Source organism: Pavona decussata, unplaced genomic scaffold (assembly GCF_977016875.1).
Source record: "Pavona decussata unplaced genomic scaffold, jaPavDecu1.1 SCAFFOLD_49, whole genome shotgun sequence".
Taxonomy (NCBI): domain Eukaryota; kingdom Metazoa; phylum Cnidaria; class Anthozoa; order Scleractinia; family Agariciidae; genus Pavona; species Pavona decussata.
Window position 1 is genome coordinate 422133 of NW_028145471.1, and position 22131 is coordinate 444263.

General features: G+C 39.5%; 2 protein-coding genes across 2 annotated transcripts in view; one reads left to right on the plus strand and one right to left on the minus strand.

Annotated features, from left to right (window-relative positions):
* LOC146481472 (ephrin type-B receptor 3-like) overlaps positions 1 to 22131 on the plus strand; it is a 43787-nt gene that overhangs the window by 18134 nt on the left and 3522 nt on the right. The window contains exons 4-15 of the mRNA XM_085108184.1: positions 2085 to 2745; positions 6132 to 6281; positions 6868 to 7209; positions 16252 to 16548; positions 17338 to 17643; positions 18234 to 18575; positions 19149 to 19338; positions 19596 to 19798; positions 20088 to 20272; positions 20530 to 20622; positions 20881 to 21138; positions 21633 to 21844. Of these exons, the coding sequence (XP_084964310.1) occupies positions 2085 to 2745; positions 6132 to 6281; positions 6868 to 7209; positions 16252 to 16548; positions 17338 to 17643; positions 18234 to 18575; positions 19149 to 19338; positions 19596 to 19798; positions 20088 to 20272; positions 20530 to 20622; positions 20881 to 21138; positions 21633 to 21844 (3239 nt within the window). The remainder of the gene's footprint in view (positions 1 to 2084; positions 2746 to 6131; positions 6282 to 6867; positions 7210 to 16251; positions 16549 to 17337; positions 17644 to 18233; positions 18576 to 19148; positions 19339 to 19595; positions 19799 to 20087; positions 20273 to 20529; positions 20623 to 20880; positions 21139 to 21632; positions 21845 to 22131) is intronic.
* On the minus strand, positions 10535 to 11464 carry LOC146481474 (uncharacterized). The gene has a single exon (XM_085108281.1). The coding sequence runs from the start codon at positions 11392 to 11394 to the stop codon at positions 10858 to 10860; it is 537 nt and encodes a 178-aa protein (XP_084964407.1). The 5' UTR covers positions 11395 to 11464; the 3' UTR covers positions 10535 to 10857.

Here is a 22131-nt window from a genome sequence, read left to right on the forward strand (position 1 = left end):
ATGTGGCCATGTCCTTTTCAAACTTCCCTCTGAAGAATTCCTTTGTTCTGGTGTTGCACAGTTTCTGAAGCATGTCACTGTACACCTTGTCAATCACATTAGACTTGACATCCTTAGTTGATGCTCCACACTTCTCTGCTGACCATTTGAATGATTTCAACAATTGTTCATCATTGTAAACATTGAAGTGTACAACTTCCAAAAAGTTACTCTTGTGTTTCTTTAAGCTTCGCTCATTCACATATTCTCTGATATTCAAATCTGCCTCTCTTACAAAGTTTAGAAATTCTTTTTTGACAAAGGTCAAATGACCTTCATCAAGAATATTGAGAGCCTCTGGAACATGGCTTTTGTCTGTTTCTTTCAGCTTAATGAGAAAATCGAGCTCCATTTCCATTTGGCTTCTACTGTCAGGTGTCGTTTTTCTTTTTCCTTTCTTTTCTGATAAAGTATCTTTTCTCAGTTTTATCATTTGGCAAAGAGCTGCACCAGACATTCGATATAAGGCGACATCATCCTCAGGTGTAATATCCTGGTGAATATCAAGCGGCTGAGAAAAATTGTAAGACTCTGTCTGTGCAAAATCATAAACTAGGGAATGCAAAATGCCTGTAACTGCTCGAATCGTACTCGATGAATATTCATTTGCCAAATCGTGGAACACTGCATTGCATACCTTTGAATTATTGGATGAACTATCCAGGTAGCTGTTCAAACTTTTCATCCAGCGCAATGACAAGTGAGCCTTTCTGTCTTTTTTAACGGCCTTTGCAATTTCTGAAACGAGTTGTACGTAAAATGAGAACATATGGTGTACTAGATCACGAAGTTCATTGTAGCGATCATCAAGAATTTCCTCAATAAGCTGACGATGTGTTTTGTAATGCTTCATAACGTACTGGTTTGCAAGTCTTTCTGATACAAATTTCCAACACATGGGACGTTTGCCCTCTAGTTTTTTACCGAGCTCATCGAGTTCGTTCCTGGTGAGCGCCTTTGGTTTTTTCTTTCCAAGCTGTGATCTTCGATTCTGGCTTTGTTTGGGCGCATTGCTCGAATTGGCACTTTCACCAGAGCACTCTTTTCCTTTTTGTTTCTTATTTTTATACGTCTTTCCTCTCCTGCTGCCTGCTGATGTCGAGGGTTCCCCAACATAATCACTGTCCGTGTCGCTTTTGCTACCATCGTGCGAAGAAATATCACCTGAATCGCTGCCCGTTTCGGACCCAATTTCTTCGCTAAAATCTGGTATGCCCGCCAGCGAGTCGTTTGAATCTGAAGAAATTGTGGAGCATATTTCCCACTGTGAATTCTCGCTCCAGAAATACCATTTCCCTACTTTTCGGAAGTCGTTTTCATCGACAAAACTTATCTCAACGCTGTCCGCCATTATTTTGCTTTGACTAACCACATCAGATCGAGGTTAGCTTTCATGCGGACGTCTCGGAAAACAAACTTCCTTTTCCGTCTAAAACTATTTATAACTATAGTGGAATCGACATATCCCAAGGCGTGGACTGGGAGCCTCCCTCTCTGTCCCTCATTTTCTCTTGTATTCATTTATTGTGCAGTTTCAGAAAAAAATCCTCAACCACCCTACGGAAGATCATCGGAAATTCGAAGGTGCAAAGAATAGCCCTTCTGTAGGAGTATGGATATTTTCTGGAACTGCACATTCTTCATGGGTATATTTTGAACTAAGAACATGACTAACTCCCATTTGACTTCATGGCTCAGTTGGTAGCTAGAACACTTCAATGCAGGCATTTACATGCGGAGTACGAGAGCCCGAATCTTGGTTAGTCATAGCCACCATGTTAGATTTTCAAAATCTTAGGAAGTTGGGTAAAGGGGGCAATTGCATTTTCTACTCTCCCCAATACTCCTCTTCTTTTAACATCCAAGATTGCGGATACATGTTTGCCTGCATTGTAGGCTACAGTTGGTAAAGCACTGCACCGGTAATTGGTTCAAATCTCGTTCAAGTCTGATTTTTTTTCTGGCTTCTTCTATATAATGTTTCATCCTCATTGTTAATAGATATATATTTGACATATTAGATGACAACCTGTGATTATTTTCAGTGGTATTCACCGTCAATTTCAAAGATGTACTACTCTGTCTGTGATATTCTGACCCAACACGAACCAAACAACTGGTTAAGGTCAGGCTTCATCGATCTCAAAGATGCTCAGTTGCTGGGTATTGAAATTGGTTACAGACTAGTAAATTGTCGACAGCCAGTTGTTCCTGGTCAATACTGCAAAACATATCTTGGTTTTTATGCCTACCATAGTGACAGGAAGTTGTTTCCTGCACCCGATCCAACTCAAGGAGGTTATAAGTTTATAGATTATATCACAACTACCACAGCACTGCCTGAACTTGCTCGGAGAAAGGCCTTCTTGTACCGTGGAAAGATGGCAACTAAGGCCCGAGGTGTATATCTGGGATTCTTAGACAGAGGCGCGTGCATAATGATACAGAACGTCACCATTGACTACAAATTCTGCCCAGAGAGAGGTGGTGAATTGGTGAAGTTTCCAAGAACTGCTGCTCCTGCAAATGACTTATTTCCAGACGAGAAAGCAGGCGAGTGTAGTGACAAAAACTCGGTTAGTGATACAAAGCTGACTGGTGTGTGCCTTAGTAGTGGAAAATGGAATATCACGAATGGATTGAAGTGCCGTTGTAAGAAGGGCTACCAGATTGTTGAGATGGTGCCTAATTCACTGGAATGTAAAGGTGTGTATTTTTATTATTTTTATAACATAGAGGGCAAAATTACTGAATGCTGATTGGTCGAAACAGAGGGCATTTTTTCTTAATTTAACTTTCAACGAGGCAAAATTACTTACTCCTGATTGGTCGAGCGGCGAAAATACTTGCTCCTGATTGGCCAGACACGCCATTTAAAAAAATTATAAAATAAATGACTTTATTAAGTGTCGAAGTATTTAGCGCTGTAGCGCTAATTGGGGACACTATAAACCAGTGAAATAAATATGCAAACTGAAAATAACATAAAAAATAACATTTTGTTGGTTTCTTCATTTTGTGCCTCCACAAAAACAACTTCTTTCAGGTTCTTTGGAGTTTAACGTTTTAAGCCGGATTGTTTGTGCCAAAAATAATTGGAAAGGAAAGGAAATTCCCAAAGGTGAACTGCCGTTTCTTACAAGAAACAGCAAGAGATTATTTGTGTCAAAAGCTAAAAACCTGATCGGATTTGTTTGGTTGAAAAACTGAAATCATTCATGGCCACGACAAAGTGCTTCCACCTCGCTACCGCTTCTTCCAACGAACGATAACTGAACAATATAATAACAGTGCCCTTTTGATGGGAGGAAGGAGCAGTTCTAATTCAGTGGAAGAAATTACTCTGCAAGTTCCTTCTTTGGAACCACTGTTTGCTATTTTTATTGATCTGTAATCGTGTGAAAAGCCGCGGTAGAAAGCTTTACAGTGCAGGTGAATCAAAATTATTTTTGCCTAACATCTGGTTTTATTGTCGTTTGTTTGCTCATGAATTAAACTTTTATTTTATCGATATTACATTTAGATGACAATCAACTTCTCTCGTTTCGTCTGTTTTGTACGCTGAGAAACAGCAGAATTGTGTGTTTGTTTGTTTGTTTGTTTTGTTTACGGGTGAGTGTTTTTACTCCAGGCCGAGACTAACTGTTTTACGAATTCAATTCAATTCAATTTTATTTTTCACACGTACAACGAGATTCAATACAATACATAAAAAACAATAAACATTTATATTACAAAGGAGGATTAAAAAGAATTGGGATAGATTTGTTTGGTTTAGTGTGAGCAGTACCCAAAGGAGCATGCTACTTTCGAGTTGGGCACTGCTTACGATGGAAGAGAAAATTATTTCGGTGGAAGAAAAAAAATTATTTGGAAAGGTTTGAAAAAGAAAAAGAGCGCGTTTAGCGAACGGATGACGGTGAAGAACTCTACATTACTTTTGGTTTATAAGCAAATTTTTCCTATATTTGGTTTTAAACGAAGAAGCGGAGTTTGATTGCTTAATGTTACAGTCTATTGTTTCCCATATTTGTGATGCCGCGAATTGAAAAGTGTGTTTACCGTAGTTAGTACGTATTTTTGGTCTGCTAAAATTTTGTCGAGATGAAAATCGGGTATTGTACGAGTGCCGAGAGGATGCTGTGGAAATAGAGTTTGCAAAAACAGGACATATTTGATCATTTATTATTTTGAACGTGAAAATGGCAACCTTGAGTTTGAATGCATTGTCAATGGTTAGAATTCCCAGTAGATTTCGAAAACCAAGCTAAGAGAGTACCGCGGATGCCATATTTGCTTTAAGAAAATTTTGCCCTTTATGTTGATAAGCACGTAATCGCAATGAGTCCTCGTAGAATTAAAAATTAATTTTCACTTGTATTTTCAAAGTTTTGCAAATTGCCCGAGTCGCGCAGCGACGAGGGCAATTTGCGAAAACTTTGAAATACGCGGGAAAATTAATCCTTAATTCTACTCGGCCTCGTGCGATTGCACATACTAATTGTACATGTAGGTATCTTTATTTAATTCTAGGTATTATTGGCTCGTTTTATACTAGAGACGGATAATCCGTCTGGACGAATTATCCATTTGGCCCCAGTTGTTCGAAGAGCGGATAACTTTATCCACTGGATAGGTCGCTACCCAGCAGATAAAATGTGTGCAAGATTTTCCGGCCTAATAGCCCTATAATTTGTGGATAGGGTAAAAGCATATATCAAATTTAAGTATGGGATTGTGTGGAAAACTTGCCGAAGGCGCTAGGTGGAGTATATTTGCTCCACTGGATAGTGACTTATTGGCGGAGTGGATAAAGTTATCTGCTCTTCGAACAACTGGGGCCTGGTCGTTTAATCCGTCTAGTATAAATGCGGGATGAACTATAAAACACAGTATTAGTTCGTCTCATAGTTCGTCCAGTTTGTACTAGACGTATTATGCAGGTCGCGAGAAACTGGCTCGAGGAAAAGGAATGGATTCCCCGCCATCTTTGTTCTCTGGCCTTTGTTCAGGTACTTCGCTTATGCAAACACATTTTGTATCCTACTGCTAAGAGACCGCTGGCGTTATGTAACGAGGTGTTGATTCTGGCATCTAAGTTCGTCTGTCCCTGCATTTATACACACAGACGGATTATCCGTCCTGACGGATTATCCACCTTTGTTCGTCTGCTAAGACGAACTAAGCAGACAGTTCGTCTTGACGGATAATCCATCTGTTGCCCGTATTTATACACGGACGGATTATCAGACAAACTCAAAAATTCTTACCCAAGTTCGTCCACACGGATTATCGTCTCTCCTATAAATCGGGCCATTTAGCATATTTATCAAATGTGTTTAGTGGAGGGCGTCATTTTCATTACAGACGTTGTACCTTGGTAAACTTTCCCGCGACAAATTTGGAGCCACGCCGTAAATTTCCCCAGGTAAAAATGCGGTCTGCTGCGGGAATACTGAGGGAAAGTTGCGAGTATGTAAATGGTCGAAACTTTCAGGCGGTACTTTAGGATGGTAGAACCATGCAAGTTTAGTGTCTGGGTGTCCATGGCAGCTACATGTACCAACAGCACCCTCATGGTGATCAAAAAAAAAACCCCAAGCACTTACCATGATTTTACTCACTTGAAATTAGAGGGCGAGGGGGGAAGGGCTGACGGTACAAAAACAGCAACAATTATTACTAACACAACTGAAACAAGTAGAGTTGTACAATGAACTTCAGTAATATCAATGCTGTTAACCCTTGTGGCCCTGCAACTTGCCAGGCCACTCCACATTTTCCCAAGTTCGATTTCAAAAACTTTTCTATAATTTCATCTAGACTTCCACTTGGCGCAAGTATCCGTAAAGTACAGTGTAGAGATGTCCCTCTGCATGGTGAACTCTTCTTTACCCCACATCGTCTTTAATTTCTGTTTGTAACGCTTCCACCCACCCCACCTCAAAAAGGAAAAGGGGATAAATGTAGGTATCTGTAATTGTGTACGGTCCCCCACCCCTCTATCCCACTGAAATTTCTGTAGTGGTGGTGGGGGGTGGGTGAGGGTTATGGGTATCTGTATCAATGAATTGTTTTTGTCATTAATCCAGAGTGTCCAAAAGGTTTATACAAGAATACAGTAAGCAACACAAAATGCCTGACATGCCCTGCAAACTCGGTACCTGATAGAGAAAGAACAGGGTGTACGTGCAATGAAGGATTCTACAAATTAACAGACACACATTTAGCACCTTGTGAAGGTAAGTTAAGTCTGTAATGGTTTTTCATTGTTTATTATCGGTATTGAATGCTTTAAAATAATGTGTGTGGCATACATTTCCAGGGCTGGAGATTTGGTCCTGGTTACATGGATTGCACAATTTGAGTGCTGTTAGACAGTCTGCATGACATGACCTTCTTTTCATTTTTAGAAGCAGCGGTAGCTAGTAGTACTGTCTTTGTTGTTGTAACTGTAGTAGACATTATAAAAGTAATATATAATTATGGTTACTATAATTAACAATTATTCAATGAGTGCGTTTTGATATGAGGGGATAGATGGCCAACGTGACCTGTAGCGCGGCCGATTGGCTATTATCATCTAATATCCAACAAGCACGAACGCAATAATTGTTTTATTATCAACAATCGAGAAAATTACGCGAGATCTCGCTGATTTCGCTACGTGAGAACAATCAGAAGACAATCTATTTGTCGCTAGTTTTTGGGCATGATATAATGGATCATAAACCATGTCCGCTAAGCCAATCAAATCCCTCGAGTTGCGTTATACAATGATTCAGTTTTTGGTAATTCCTTGTATTTATTTATTAATTTTCCTGTTAGCATTACCACCAGCTCCACTCAAAGCAAACTTAACTGTTGTCAAGTCAACAAAGGCTGCCATCAACTGGACCCAAGTTCCCGATGACATCAGTGGAAAGCTTCGGTATTCTGTGGATTGCTTCAAATGCAAGTATTCCAAAGATAAAGACTGCAAGGAGCCTTGTGGGCCGAGTGTGCAATATAAACCCAGCAAAGACAATATCACTGTTAACAGTGTGGAAGTGAATGGCTTGCAATCTTGCAGCTTCTATCTATTCCGAGTTTACTCTGTAAATGAATTGAACCAACACGAGAGGGATCGAGAAAAATGGAACTATGCAACAGTATTTGTGGGTACTAAAGGTGAGAGTATGCTTTTCTTCGATGTCATTTAGATCAATGCTTGGTGGAAAAGTAGTCTCCTACACAGACGCTCTTTGAGCTCATCACTCGCATTCATATTGTCTGCATAGGAGGCTAGTGGAAAGGCGTCATTCGCGACACGGTGTTTGATTTGGCCTTTTAAATACAAATTTATCCACGTGTTTTTTTATAAATGGTTTGATTTGGTAGTTCCTTCCAGTAAGCCTTTTCTGTTTTCTACATACATGTCAACTCCTTCCCCTCTTCCCTCTTTGAATGAGTGTTAATCTATCTGTCCGTATATTTGTCCGTCTGTTAAGACGATTTTTCTACGTCGAGTATTTGTTCGTCTAGACGGAAAATTTGTCGCTAGTCTGACTTAAATTCACACCAGACGAACAAATGGTTGCACGCCGTACTCTGTAAGGGAACTGGAACTAGCAAATAGAGTTGTGGCTTATGGGAAATTCAAAATGGCGGGCAGAAAGACCTCTGTCAAGAGAAAGAGCAAAACAAACGCAAAGCGAAAACAACAAGTCATGGTCTGAGCATCAATTTAAGGTATTTGCCAGTGTTTTGGCTTCCAATGAGAATAGAGATCGACCATGGCACTGAAGACAAGTTCAAACGGGAGTGTGTTCAATGAGATTCGTGAATAGCTATGGCTGGTGGTGGAAGGTCCCGGACACCGAGATGATTCCGCTATATCTGTACACCAGTTGAGGCGTAAATACAAATGACGTTTATTTCCGTTTAATAAAAGCCCACTCCATATGTACTTGATGCTGGCAGCCATTTTTTTTTTCTAAAAGCAAGGTAACCAAGCCTGTTAGTGCCAGACCCCTGGCTTCAAAATCGTCTGTTTGTCCGTCCCGGTATGAATTTACGATGACTAACACAAGGTGGATTGTCACTCTAGAATTCACATTGGACGCACGAATCGTGGGACGACTTGTCCGCCTTCTACTGTGAAACGGCCACTGTATTGAAAGCCTTTTGATTTTTATGATTCTCACTGTTTTAATCTTGGTTTTTACAATGTAGTTTTCCAAGGGTCCATAAATAAAAATTAAGAAAATTAGACCTTTATCCCCACCATGCACCCTCTTTCTAATAAGTGCCCCCACTTCATTTACTAAAATTAAATACTGTGAGTGCAATGGCAATTCAATTTGTTATAGTAGTTTGATGGGGAGGATTGGGGAGAGCGTCACAGAATGCAGACATGTGTTGCGAAGCTCCGTAAACCGGACAATTTTCTACCGTGTTTAAACGCCCGTGATAAAATTATTATCACTCCAAAACGGAAAAATAGCTATCGCAGTGATTCGGAGACGTGACCAGAAGACAAAAGACTGAAAGAGTCAAATTCTCCGGCTAAGATATCGTGTGACGAAGACGAGGTCATGGAAGCACTCGGACTTAGTGTTATCGAAGCTTTCTAACCTGGAAACAAAAATGGAAGAACTGAACGCAGCAGTCAAAGGTCTACAAAGCAAGGTAACGTCTTTGGAGATAGAAGAGATAGAAAAATTCTGCATTCGTTGACGAGCAAGTACAAGACCTGATAGCTAAGACTTATAAAAACAATGACGACGTCAGCGATACACGCAGAAAACTGTTATACTTGGAGGCCTACAGTCGACGCGAAAACTTAAAATTTGAAGGCATCCCCGAAACTACTTTCTCATCGAGCGAAGAAGATGGAGCTATTCAGCTGGGCGAAGTGTTCACTGAAAATACAAAAGCGGTGCTGACTGTTTTCTTAGAAAGAATTCTGGGAATAGAAGATGCACAGAACATCGAATTTCAACGAGTACGCCGAATGGGCAAGCCGAGAAAGGAAAATGGAAGAGAAAGGATCATTATTGCGCGTTTCCTAAGATTTTCAGACCGAGAACGTGTGCTCAAATGCGGACGTAAACTCAAGGAAACAGGATACAAGATGTATGAAGACCTCCCGAAAGAAATCCGCGAGATAAGAAAGCTCCAAATGGAGAAGTTAAAGAATGCCAGGAAGGATGGCAAACGTGCTTATTTTAGTAGATCGGAGCCTGACAACCTTTACATCAACGGTAAATACGTAAAAATGTAAAATGTAATAAGTTTATTTGGGTTAACGTTGCTATCATGATTATTCTTTTTCTCTAGAAAATGCTAATTTAAGAAGTAGTAGAAAATTCCTGATATATTTGTCACTTTCTACCTTATCCGTTATGCATATTCTTTTTCACACCTCATGGGCACTCCCAGTTTGATTTTTTTTTTTCACATTCCGGGTGAAAGGGTTTCGGGTTGAATTATGTATAAGGCGTTTGTTCGTGCTCGTAAACAGTTCTTCTGGAGCAAGAGGTATGTGGGATTTGTTAACTTATTTTCGCCCTCAGTCTTCGTTTTCGTTTTATGTCCATGTAGTTTTATCGCAGTCTGTTAGATACCAATTTATTTCATTCAAACCGCACTCGATTTTTATACCCGGCTAATTTTCATATTTTAGGAATGAAATATCGATCAACCTACTCTTATGAATAACGTTTGCTTCAATGTTCTATCTTTAAATGTTAAAGGAATTCGTGATCTCAACAAACGCAAATCGATCTTTACATGGGCTAGGAACCAGAAAGCGGAAATTTTTTTTTTGCAAGGGACATTTAGTACGCCAGATGTTTTTGATAGTTGGAAATTTCAGTGGCCGGGAGATATGTATTATTCGCACGGATCCAATCATAGCAAAGGCGTTGTGGTGTTAATGCGTGAGACCCTTCAATTTGAGTTGAAGTCGGTCAAGAAAGATAGCCATGGCACATTTGTCATCGTTGAAGCGTTAGTTCCTCCTAACAATACCCATGACGCTGCTGAATTCTATGGAAACCGTAGGACTACTTTACTTGAGAGTGACTATGACCAGGACTACAGGTTTATTATGGGAGGTGATTTTAATGTGCCGATTAAGTCTTCAACTTGATAGCTATGGAAGTAAAACAGAAAAAAAGACGTGGTAACCAAAATCCGCGAGTTAATGTTAGACTTTAACCTAGTAGATATATGGAGACTGAGGAACCCGGATAAAAAGCGTTACCAGTGGAAACAAAATAAGCCTTTAGTCCAACGTCGGCTAGTCTACTCGCTAATAAGCGATGATTTTCAAGATGACGTGGACAACACAGGTATAATTTCTGCCACAAAACAGACCACGCTGCTATTGTGCTCCAGGTTAACAGTGTTAAAAAGCAAGCAACTGGGCCGTCATATTGGTATAGGTAATCACATGAGGCCAAGTACTCTTAATTGCACGAGAGTTTTCAAATTTTTCCAAAATTTTTCCAAAATTGGAAAATTTTGAAAACTCAAGTGCAATTAATCCTTAATAGTACGAGGTCTCATGGGATTACTTGTTTATCAATAAAGGGCAAAATTTATACGAAGGAAAATCACGCGCGCAGTCTATTTTTATTTGGGAAGCCTGTTTAGCGCTACGGCGCACAAATCATCAATCAAATTGAACTGACCAATCGATTCAATGAAATTTTATTCTCCAAAACTGTGTCGTAATACACTGCCAAAAGTCTAGAGAACAAAGCTCATTTCAACAGAGCGTTTCTGCCAACAGAAAAACAACAAAGTGCTTTTAACTGAACAAAACACAGTTTAATCTGAGTCCGAATCCTGGAGCATGATTCTGATCTTGTAAGCCCGCTTGCTCTGGCTAAGACTGGATTGCAAAGAATGGTTTCCTGCGACGTTGAGCGTTACATTGCAATGGCTGAAATTGTAGACATGGCTGGAAGCTGACCTGGACTGAGTTTGAACTGATGACAATGGATGGAGAACTTGTCTTGAAGTGGAAGCAGGCTTGGCATTGTCGATGATGTTGGACATGATTTTCTGCTCGTTTTCATCACCGGAGTCGTAGTCATCTAGGCCTTGCTTTGAGTTGTGACCCGTTATGTTTTTGATCTCGCATCTTGGAACACCGGAGCTTTTCAATTTCTTCACAACGGTCTTTCTTGCACTGTGGTTGGTTAGCTTCTTTTCTGGGCAGACATCTTTTAACGGTGAGTCCTCTTTCATTGTTTTCATTATGTTATTGATTATATTCTTGCCCATCGGTGTTTTCTTGTACCACACGGCGCTGGTTTGAGGCTTGTCGATAACAGCCAGGTAAAATGGCCCTGTTTTCTTCATTTCTTCTGGACGCTTTTCCAGGTATTATTTAAACAGAGCAACGGGGCACCTCTTCTCGCCTGTGGCGAACATCTTGGGAGTAGCTAGCCGAGGTTTCACTCGGAGACCACCTTGCCTAGTCTTTGTAGGCCCTTCGGAGAAAATGATGAACCCGACGCCATCATCATCCTTTTCGATGGAAAAATCTTCGACCATCATGTCGTAATGCTCTTGTCGACCACGTAAACCAAAATGCATTGTTAGCAGCCACCACATTGTGTTTATCAAAGAGCGAGGGGTTTAGTTGTCTAACTGGCCGTTTTGGCATAGTATCTCCTCTTCTTCCTTCGTCAGGCTTTTTGCTTTGTTGGGTCGTTTTCCCATCTCTTGTTCGCGCAACTTTCTCACCTTCCTTCTGGGATGTCGTAGCCTTCTAGCTGTTCCTCCTTTCCCCTAGTTTTCGCCCACTTTTGAAAAATTCCTTTCCAATAGCCCACTTTGAAAATGAGTGATGGCCTGGGTCGAGAGTAACTGCCCAAGTGATTGTGGGATTGTTTGGGGGGACGCAAAAATGCGAAGATAATAGCCAACGTCCCCCCAAACCTTCCCACAATCGCTTGGGCAGCTACTCTCGACCCAGGCCATCACTCTTTTTCAAAGTGGGCTATAGCCTGTGCTTCGTTTTGTGTTTTTGTTTTCTTTTTCGCATTTCAAAAGCTCAATTAATTCGTCGTCCGCTTCAATAAAACGACAAGCCATTATTGCAACAAAAACTTGGCAACAAATTTCAGGATGACGAACGGTTGCTATGCAGCGGATTAACCAATCATTAACAGGTAATCATGCCCTCTCTTGATTACTAAAAATGCCCTCGATTAAGAAAAAAAGCCCTCTCTCTCAACCAATCAGCGCTCGGTAATTTTGCCCTTTATTGATAAGAAATTTAATTCTAGCCTGTTAGAAGATCCAGAATATATCAACCTTATAAAAGACAACGTTCCCTCGTGGCTAGTAGAATTTAATGATGTGTTAGACAAAGCCTTCTGCGGAATTTAATTAAATACAAAATAAGACAAGTAACAATGAAATATAGCAAAACAAAGGCAAAAGAAAGGAGAAGTCGTCTTTAGGAAATGGAGAATAAATTGAAAGAATGCCAAGAGATTTTTGACTCTAATCCGACAGAAAATAACGTTGTACAGCTGGAAACGATCAAATCTGAGTACAACTCACTGTACGATTATATTATTCAAGGTAATGTTATTCGTTCTAGAGCCAATTGGTATGAAGTCAACATGGTGAGAAAAATAACAAATATTTCTTAAATTTAGAAAGTAGAAAGATGAGCAATTCTTGCGTCCGCAAACTTTTTGATAAAAGCGGTAAAGCAATAACTAATCCTAAATCAATTTTATCAGAATTGTATGACTTCTATACTGAATTGTACTATAACCGCGATCCACCCAATCATAACAAAGTAAGCGATGCGTTTCTTGACCACTGTCGTTTGCCAACTTTAAACGAAGATGCCAAACAAATTTGTGAAGAGGTTCTTACAAAGGCGGAGTGTTTTAAAGCTCTTGTTTAAAAACGGAAAATCCCCAGGTAACGATGGCCTGACAGCAGAATTTTATCAAGTACTTTGGCCCACCTTAGGACATTTGTTAGTTGACTCCTTAAACAGTTCTTATGGAAAAGGAGAATTGACAAACTCCCAAAAACAAGGAATAATAAAACTTATTGAGAAGAAAAACAAGGATAAAAGATATGTTGCGAATTGGAGACCCATTTCTCTGTTAAACGTGGATGTTAAGATCGCGTCCAAAGCTATAACATTAAGACTCGAGCAAGTTATTTCCGATTTAATTAGTGCTGAACAGTGCGAATATGTGAAAGGAAGGAACATCTTTGATGCAGTACGAACTATAGGTGATATCATGGACTATACAAAGTTATACAATCTCGCCGGTCTCATGGTGACCATTCACTTTGAGAAAGCGTTTGAATCCTTAAGCTGGAACTTCCTTTTCAAGACCTTGGAAAAGTTCAATTTTGGAGAATCCTTTATTAAGTGGATACGTCTTTTCTATACTAATATATCTAGCAGCATTATGAATAATGGTTTAGCAACTCCTCTTTTTTCAGTCGGAAGTGGGGTTAGACAGGGAGACCCTCTTTCGCCCTATTTATTTATTTTAGCCTTGGAAACCCTTCTTACCGTTATCAAACCGACTCGAGATATAAAAGGTATGGGAGTAGAAAACAAAGAAATCAAATGTATCGCTTTCGCCGATGACTTCACAAACTTTTTACGCGATAAGGAATCTTATGACTCTCTTAGTTCCTAATTGAACACATATGGTGAATGTTCAGGGTTAAACTAAATAAGGACTAAAAAAAGAAGCCTACTGGTTAGGAAGTTCCTATCTAAATCACGAAGCTCTCGATATTAATAGGGTGAATGCGCCAATTAAAATACCAGGTATATTTTTCACTTATGATCAGCGTAAAAGTAGAGAGCTTAACTTCGACCTTACTTTAAAGTCAATAAGAAAGTCTTTAAGTTGCTGGCAATGGAGAAAACTAACATTAATTGGTAAAATTCAATTAGTCAAAACATTTGCTATGCCTAAGTTTATGTATCGAGCCTCCCTTATCTCTTTTGATAAGGATATAATTAAAAGCATAAAATCTGTGATATTCAATTTTGTGTGGAGAGGCAAAGACAAAATCAAAAGACTGGCCTTAATTAGTGAATACGAAGAGGTGGCCTCAAAATGCCCCACCCTGAATTTTTAATTAAAACTCAAAGAATTGTGTGTCTTGCAAGGTATTTAGATGACAATAGTAGCCCGTGGAAAGTTTTCTTGTCTCACTATCTTAAGAATGTAGGAACCAGTTTTCTGGTTCAGTGCAATTTCAATCCATCGCACCTACCCTGTAAACTACCTTTTTTTTTTATAAAGAATGTCTTGAAGTTTGGTCTGACTTTAATGGCAATCACGATATAATAACTACAAAACAGGACGTTTTAAATGTGATTATCTGGAACAACGAGAACCTCTTGATTAACAAGAAATCAATATACAACAAGAGAATAAAAGAAGCAGGTTTTGTGAAACTTGGCGATATTCTCTCAAACGACTCAAAATTAAAAAGGTGGGATGCTTTTAGAGAGAAAAATCTCTCCTTGTCAGATTACTTGCTCCTGCAAGGCATTTTTTCCGCCATTCCGCCTAGCTGGAAACTGCCCCTTAAAGATGGAGAGAATAATAACAAAATCAATCTATTCCACCCTGGTCAAACGAATCCAGATTTCTCCGACTGCCCAATCTAAGTTTAATTCCGTATATAATATTTCAGGTACTATAGACTGGAAAAATATTTATCTATTGCCGGGTCGAGTCACTCTTGACACCAGAACGAGAGTCTTTTATTACAAAATCCTAAATCGTATTCTCTACACCAATAAAATCCTATATAAAATGAATTTGGTTCCTTCTCCGGTGTGCACCTTTTGTGGAGATCACGAAGAACCTATTGAGCATCTTTTAATCAGCTGTACCTGCACTAGAAACTTTTGGCTTTCGGTTATTTCTTGGTTAAATACTTACAATATGAGAATTGATAAGCTTGATGATGTAGCAATCCTCTTTGGTATTTCCGATAATAACCTTGGGAATTGTTTGTTAAATCACATAATCGTTCTTGGAAAACATACCATTTACTCATGTCGTTGTAAAAATATCAAGCCGTCTGTATCCTTACTGAAGGCTAAGACATCTGAAACTCGGAAACTTGAATTATTAATTGCAAAAAAGAATAAAAAATGGGAAAACATGCTATCTTTATAACATCTCAATAGATGAGTATTGGGTATTAATAGTTATATAACCATACCATAAATTAAATCTAGCTGACTGTGAATGTAATGTAATGTTATTTTGTAATTAGTGTTAGAGAGTAGCGTAAGCGTTAGTGTAATTAAACTTTGTATTTGTTTGTATTACTCTAGTATTTGTACTTTAAGTGAAAATAAAAAAAAAATGTTAAAAAAAATGGTAGTTTGATCCGTTTTGACGTACAGACTGGTTATCTTATAAAGGCTATACCAAACTAGTGGATAGTGTTTTGCTTGCTCTGATTGACTGAGCAAACTCCAGATGATAGTTATTTACTATTCACTTCCTAGCGTTGTCATACGTTTTCTGCTTGAGTTTCTTTGCCAGTTTTGTGAGAAATATAGTAATTGGTTTGCGTTGGCAATTTTCTGGACTGGTATTATTTTAACATGCAGTTACATTTACATTGTATTCTCTTCAGTTTCAGTGGATAAATAGTAGTAGATATTTATCCGCCTCTAATGTGATGAATAAGTGTCAGCAAAACATCACCAACTTCCCCCAATGGAGTGATGAGAATAGCCCAAATATTAATCAACAAGCAGTAAACTAACTGGTCCATCTGCTCGTCTTTTTTCCATCCTTACCTTCCTCCTTTGAATCTACTTCGCAACCTTCTTCTACCTCTCTCCGTTATTCTCTCCATCAAACCATTCCTCGACCTATCCATCCACTCCGGAACACAATCTCTCCATCCACGTCTCCCTCCCTCTGGAGGTTCACCCGTACGCACGTTCCTTCCTCAAACCCTCTGTATTCCTCCCTCCCTTCCTTTCTTCCCCCAATTCTTCTTTGCTCCTTCCTCCCCCCCCCCTACTCCCCGTCCTCTCCTCCTCTCCTCCGCCAGTCCTTTACTCCATTACAACCTCCTTTTTTAAATTTCACACTCTTCCCCTTCTCCCCTCCACCCCCTATATTTTAACATCAGAAGATCTTACTGTGCATTGGTTCTCAACAGTTTAACTTATTTTGTTAGGGCCACCTGACACTCCTTGGATCCTAAAAAACAACACAGAACTTTCCGGACGAACTGTCACTGTTTGGTGGACACGCCCTCCGAAAAGAAATTGCAAGGCCACCATGTATTTACTACGTTACAGAATAATTAAACCAACAACTGAAGATTGGACAGAGATAAACATCACTGACGCCAACACAATCAGTCACCAACTGCATCTTCAACATAGTAAAAATTACAGAGTGACTGTGTTTGCATGGAATGATCTGGGACGCAGTAAAGAAAGTAAACCTTGGTATATAAGAACGGCACAATGTAAGTGAAGCTTTGGGTTGAACGCACACAACAATAAACTCACCATTTTTGACACAGAAGCAAGCAACCACAGTGCAATTCTTAATTATTAGTCTTTATAGCTTAAAGGCCAGTGTACATGCGCAAATTTCGATCGGTGCCCCAATGATGTCGGTTGTTGTCATTCGCGATGTTACCGATGTGCTTGATTTGGTAGGAAACTTATTTTGATAACCTATTTTAAAATTTTCCCTTTGTCAGTTTGACAGACAAAAAAAACCACAAGACAAATGACGATGAGCTACAGCCTTGCGTTTTATCATAACCATCTCAATTTCCTCTAAATTTTGGGTAACATTAACCAGACACAGCGATCAGATTACGTAATTTAACAAGTTGCTTTGCGAAGATGAACCAAGGATGCAGACTTAAGGAAGGAATAACTTATTACAGATCAAGAGGTATTTCTTGGGGGTTTTCCCAGATACTATTAGTCATCCTCTGCTTTACTATGCTCTGGTAACATGACTTGCTAAATATGGTTGTGAATGCAAAATCATGAAAACCATTTAATATAAAAGGGGTCCAATTCAAAGGACGATTTGTGAAAGTTAGGATTTCCAAGATATGACGATTAGCCACTTTCCTCTGAAACACTTGTAATTCAGTTAGGTTAGTCATCCCCTTTGAAAGTTGAAAACAACTTTAAACCCTCTGTTTCTTTTTATTTTCTTTTTTTACGTTCAGTGTTATTCATTTCCATGATTCTCTTATGGTTGTGAAATATTTTATTCACTTTGCGCTTGACAGATGTTCCATATCCACCTATCTTGCAATCAAATTTCACTCGAGGCTGCAGCTCTATCAGTGTAACTTGGAGTCGACCCGCACGTGAGGCACGTGGTGGACTAGTAACCGGGTATCTTGCACAGATAAGAAGAGCACGTTCTAAAGAGCCATGGTACAACTGCACTGCATTTGATAATTCACTGTCAACTTCCTGTCTGTTTAAACACCTAAAGCCAAATACAAAGTACGATGTGCAAGTGATGGCGAAGAACAAACTCGGATATGGTTGGCCATCAGAGATTTTGGAAGCTTCAACAACTCAAGCAGGTATTAAACAGTCAGTAGACAGTAAATTTAATATATTAAAGAAAGTAAGAACGCGTGTAGTGCATTGTTGAGTTACAATAAGCAAGCGGAAAGTTTTGAGAGCACAAGAGAAGTGCCTAGGCGAGTACCTTTCGCACAACTTAAGTAACTTTCAACAGGATGAAAAAGACTTCAGTCATTCCGTAGTTAAACCAACTCCAGTTATAACGCACAAGACTGGGCCAAATTGGAGAAAAGATTTTCAGTAATTCTTCTTCGTGTAGACCTAAACGTCCTTCGACAGTGACAGTGTCTCTCGGGAATAGCGAGGCGTGTCCACAATAGGTCCTACTTTAAATTCGTAACTGGCTTTTGTTTACAAGATTATTTATTTACTATTTATTTACGAGATTTGAGAGCGTATGTTTCGAGCGTTATCCCTTTGATTCGCTCTGACGTTGGGCTAACGCACAGTGGCCAATTTAACTCAACTGATGAAACCAAATAGTATTTCACACTCCCCCACCGACGCAGCATCGCAGTTTCTTTTAGAAAGTAACCTCTTATTTACTTATTTTAGCTTGTTAACTTATTTATTTTTTGTTGGACAGAAATCCCAGACCGGTCAGACATTAAAGATGTTAGACAGCAAGGGTGTTGTGTTATCCTAGAGTGGACTAAACCAATATCGAGAGGCTGCCCAATAATTTTCTACACGATCTACTACCGTAGTACACGTGGTACTGACAGGGTGTGGACTGAAGTAAAGGTTAAAAACCCAAAGGTCCATCAGCAAACTCTCAAGTTGAACTGCAACACGGCCTATCAGTTTAAAGTCACGGCGTCCAACGAATTAGGGACCAGTCCTTTTTCTTCAACGGGGGAGCAACAACAGGAAGCGATGCTACACAGAAAGGTATTGGCGTATTTCCAGATGACCGAATGGCCTAGCCGTTTTTAAAAATATTATAACTACGGTCATGTGACTAAGAGGGATTACAATTTAGAAACCAATACATGAAACATAAAGAAATGTGTTTCATCCGATTTCCAAACACAGGCATCAAGAAGTGGGTTAAAAAACAAACAAAACAAAAAAGACGCGGGCGAGTCTCTTTAAATCGACTTGGAGGTGTTTGGAAAGGGATGAAGCACTCTCCAAGAATTATTAATAGTTCGAGAAGCTGTATCCAAGACTCAATAGAGTGGTTCATCCAATTTCCAAACACCTCAAGGGTGCTTGGAAGTGGGATGAAACACTTTTAGTCCTGCTCCTCACGTCGTTGTGACGTTTGCATTTGACATTGTTTTCACAAAAACTTTGCGCTGGTAAAACTTTACACACCGATACATGTTTAAAGGCACGGGACAATGGGATTGGTACCAACTATTGCGTTTGATCGATGTGAAAGGCTTAAACTAATAAAAGCTTACCTACTCCCGTTCCCTCACTCCACTGTGTGTATGCTATTCCATTAGGAGGGTTACTTAACCCTATCTAGACCGGCCTTTTTTTGTCCTCTGAGACCGGGGGCGGCGGATTGTGCACTCCCAATGTCAAAGTCCTATAGTAATAATCTTTTGTAACTTTACAGGGAGTTCTCTGACGAGCATCCTACAAGTACTCCTTATCATTTTTGGCTCAGCCCTGGTCGTCTTCTTTTTTGTTATTGGTGCCAGGTACTACAGGAAGAAGAAACAACGTCGCACAAAGAGGTAGGATTTTGATAATGTCCGTATCAATTAGCATTTGAGGCCTTAAGCCAACAGCCGGTCGGGTCAACATGGTTTTTGTTTGTGCCAAATTCGTGAGAACCTAATGGTACAATTGAGGAACTAAACCTTCCGAGATGATTAATTGACAAACTTGAAAATGAGAGAATAACAAAAAGTTCCTTTTAGCTTTTTCTTTAAAGATTCTTTAGTATCCCTTTCAAGTAGAATTTTAAAAAATTCATTCTTTCAACTTAAAGGACCGCCAAGGACTTTCAAGTATTGGATCACTGCGAAATTTCTCCGATCAGAACAGAGTTTATCGAAGAATTGGGAGAGGGAGCATTTGGAAAGGTTCACAAAGCGAAACTGAAGGATGGTATGGAGTTCTTTGAGACTGAGCAAGACAGGGCGTTGAAAACGAAGAGGAAGGAAAATATTGTTGCTGTCAAGGAATTGCATGGTGTGTTGAAATAATTAATGAAAAGCATCTTTTTGAAGCTGCTCTTGAGATAACTTTCGGTTTGAATATTTTGTAACGGTTGCAAATATTCCTTACTTATAAATATTGTTTTGTTAAACATCAACTTAAATCTCAGACTTTGACTTCTAGCTGTCGTTTTCTGCTAGGAATTGTCAACTTCGCTGGGCTATTGTCTCAGAGTCAGTGATAGACAACTGAGTTAACTGAGTTTATCACAGCCTCGTCGACCAATGCAATAAGACTTGAAACTTTCTTTTTGTTTGTCAAGATAATGCCAGCGAAGATGAGAAGAGGGAATTTATGGCTGAGATAGAGCTCATGAAAGAAGTGGGAAAACATCAGAATGTGTTGAGTTTTCTTGGATGTTGGACCACAACTAAACCGCTTCTTCTGATTATCGAGTACGTTGCTCATGGAGACTTGCTTCACTGGATTCGAGGAAAGAGAAGTCAGGTATGGCTGATAATTTGCAGTCGAAACTCAAAGGAAACGGTTACGTATAACATAAACACAGACTAAATCAAAACCGTGGGCGGTTTGTTAAGCTTTCACGACTTAGCTTAATTGTTTTTGAAGAGTTAACTCCTTAAAAGGAATTTTTACTAGGTTCGGATGAGTCATTGAGTCATTAACATTCATCAATTTAATCAACCAATTCTACTGAGACTGGCGTCCAGTAATTGACCTATTCTACGATTGTATTTGTATAGATAAGTGGTTCTACTCTGGGAGTCGCTGTTGTCGGTCCCCAAGGAAAGGAGCTGTATGCTGGAACAAGAGAACGGAGTTCAACTTCTGAGCAGGTATGCAAAAGAGACCTTTTAAGCCGGTCAACGTAGTCAGTTTGGGGTTGGTAATGTGCCTTTCATACTTTGCGTCAAAAACTCTCTTATAGGGAAACGGCTAGAATATGTATAGTCCGTTTTAGATCAGACTCGTGTATAGGAGACCTGTATATATCTTGCGAATTAACCCTTCGCCAGGCCATCGCTTTGTTAACGCCAGCGTTTTGTTAACATTCGCTAACGGTTGAAAAACTAATTCATAATTTTGTGTCACAGGGCGGCGAAACAAACAACACAGAAGCAGAGATGTTGTTTGAACCTGCCGGGCCTTCAAGTGCTCTTGATGTTACAGAAGATGACGAGGCTGATTTTGATAACAACGATGAATGTAAAATACCAATGGTCCTATTTTCGCCATCAAACCAGGAAGAGGATGTGCCAACCAAGAAGACTGACGATGAATGCGATGCTGATTGTGAGTCATTCAAACCAGCTGATCTGCTGACATTTGCCTGGCAGATAGCAAGAGGCATGGTAAGCCAAAACAATTCTTTTGCTATTCTGCTGACACTGACTGACATATTCTTATTACTATTTAAACTCTAGCCAGCTACATTTTTTGATAGGGAATCTCGCCCTAGCTATAGATTATTCTCTGCGCGAAAATTTGGATTTGATCACCTTTGATTAGTATCAAAGGCGTCACAAAAGTGCGCGAAATTGGCACCATTCATCATCGTGCATATTCTTTAACGGTAGCATTTTAGCGTCGTCTTTAAAAATTCTTTGACGTGCTTCAAAAGTTCTATATGGTTGATGTTCATAAAAACTCATCAAAGACATCTATCTACACATCAAGCCAACGTGGGAAACACTATAGGGTTATCCTTGATTAGATTCAACAGCGCATTTTAATAAATAAAAAACAACCTTTGAGATACTTCACAGTGCTCAAAGACCGAGGTAAAAGCAATTTTTCGTGGTCTATTGCGCTTTTGTTGATACCATTCTGCTTTGACCATTGACAGAGTTACCTTTCCGAAAGGGGCCTTGTTCACAGAGATCTGGCAGCGAGAAACATTCTCGTGGGACATGGGAAAAGACTCAAGATCGCAGACTTTGGTTTGATGCGGAAAATGTATCATGAGGTGTACGAAGTACAAAAGCACAAGAAGCTGCCAATCAAGTGGATGGCGCCCGAATCACTTTATGATCAGATATTCACTTCCAAGAGTGATGTGTATGTACTGAATCATCAAATCAATATGAAACGGAAAACAATGAAGTTTATTTGTAGGGTTTGGAAATAGTTGCTAAAAGTCCTAAATTCCTAGTTTACGCTGCTGCATACTTGAAATACTTCGAGAACACCAATGGGACTCGTGTTCAGTAAAAACTATGGAATTGAATCATCCAATGATCCAGTAAAAATAAAAGTTCTTATGTAATTTTCATCAACGACACAACGCTCCATTTCCAAATTGGCCATCCGTAATCAAAAACTTTCATGAATAGTTTTCGTGCACT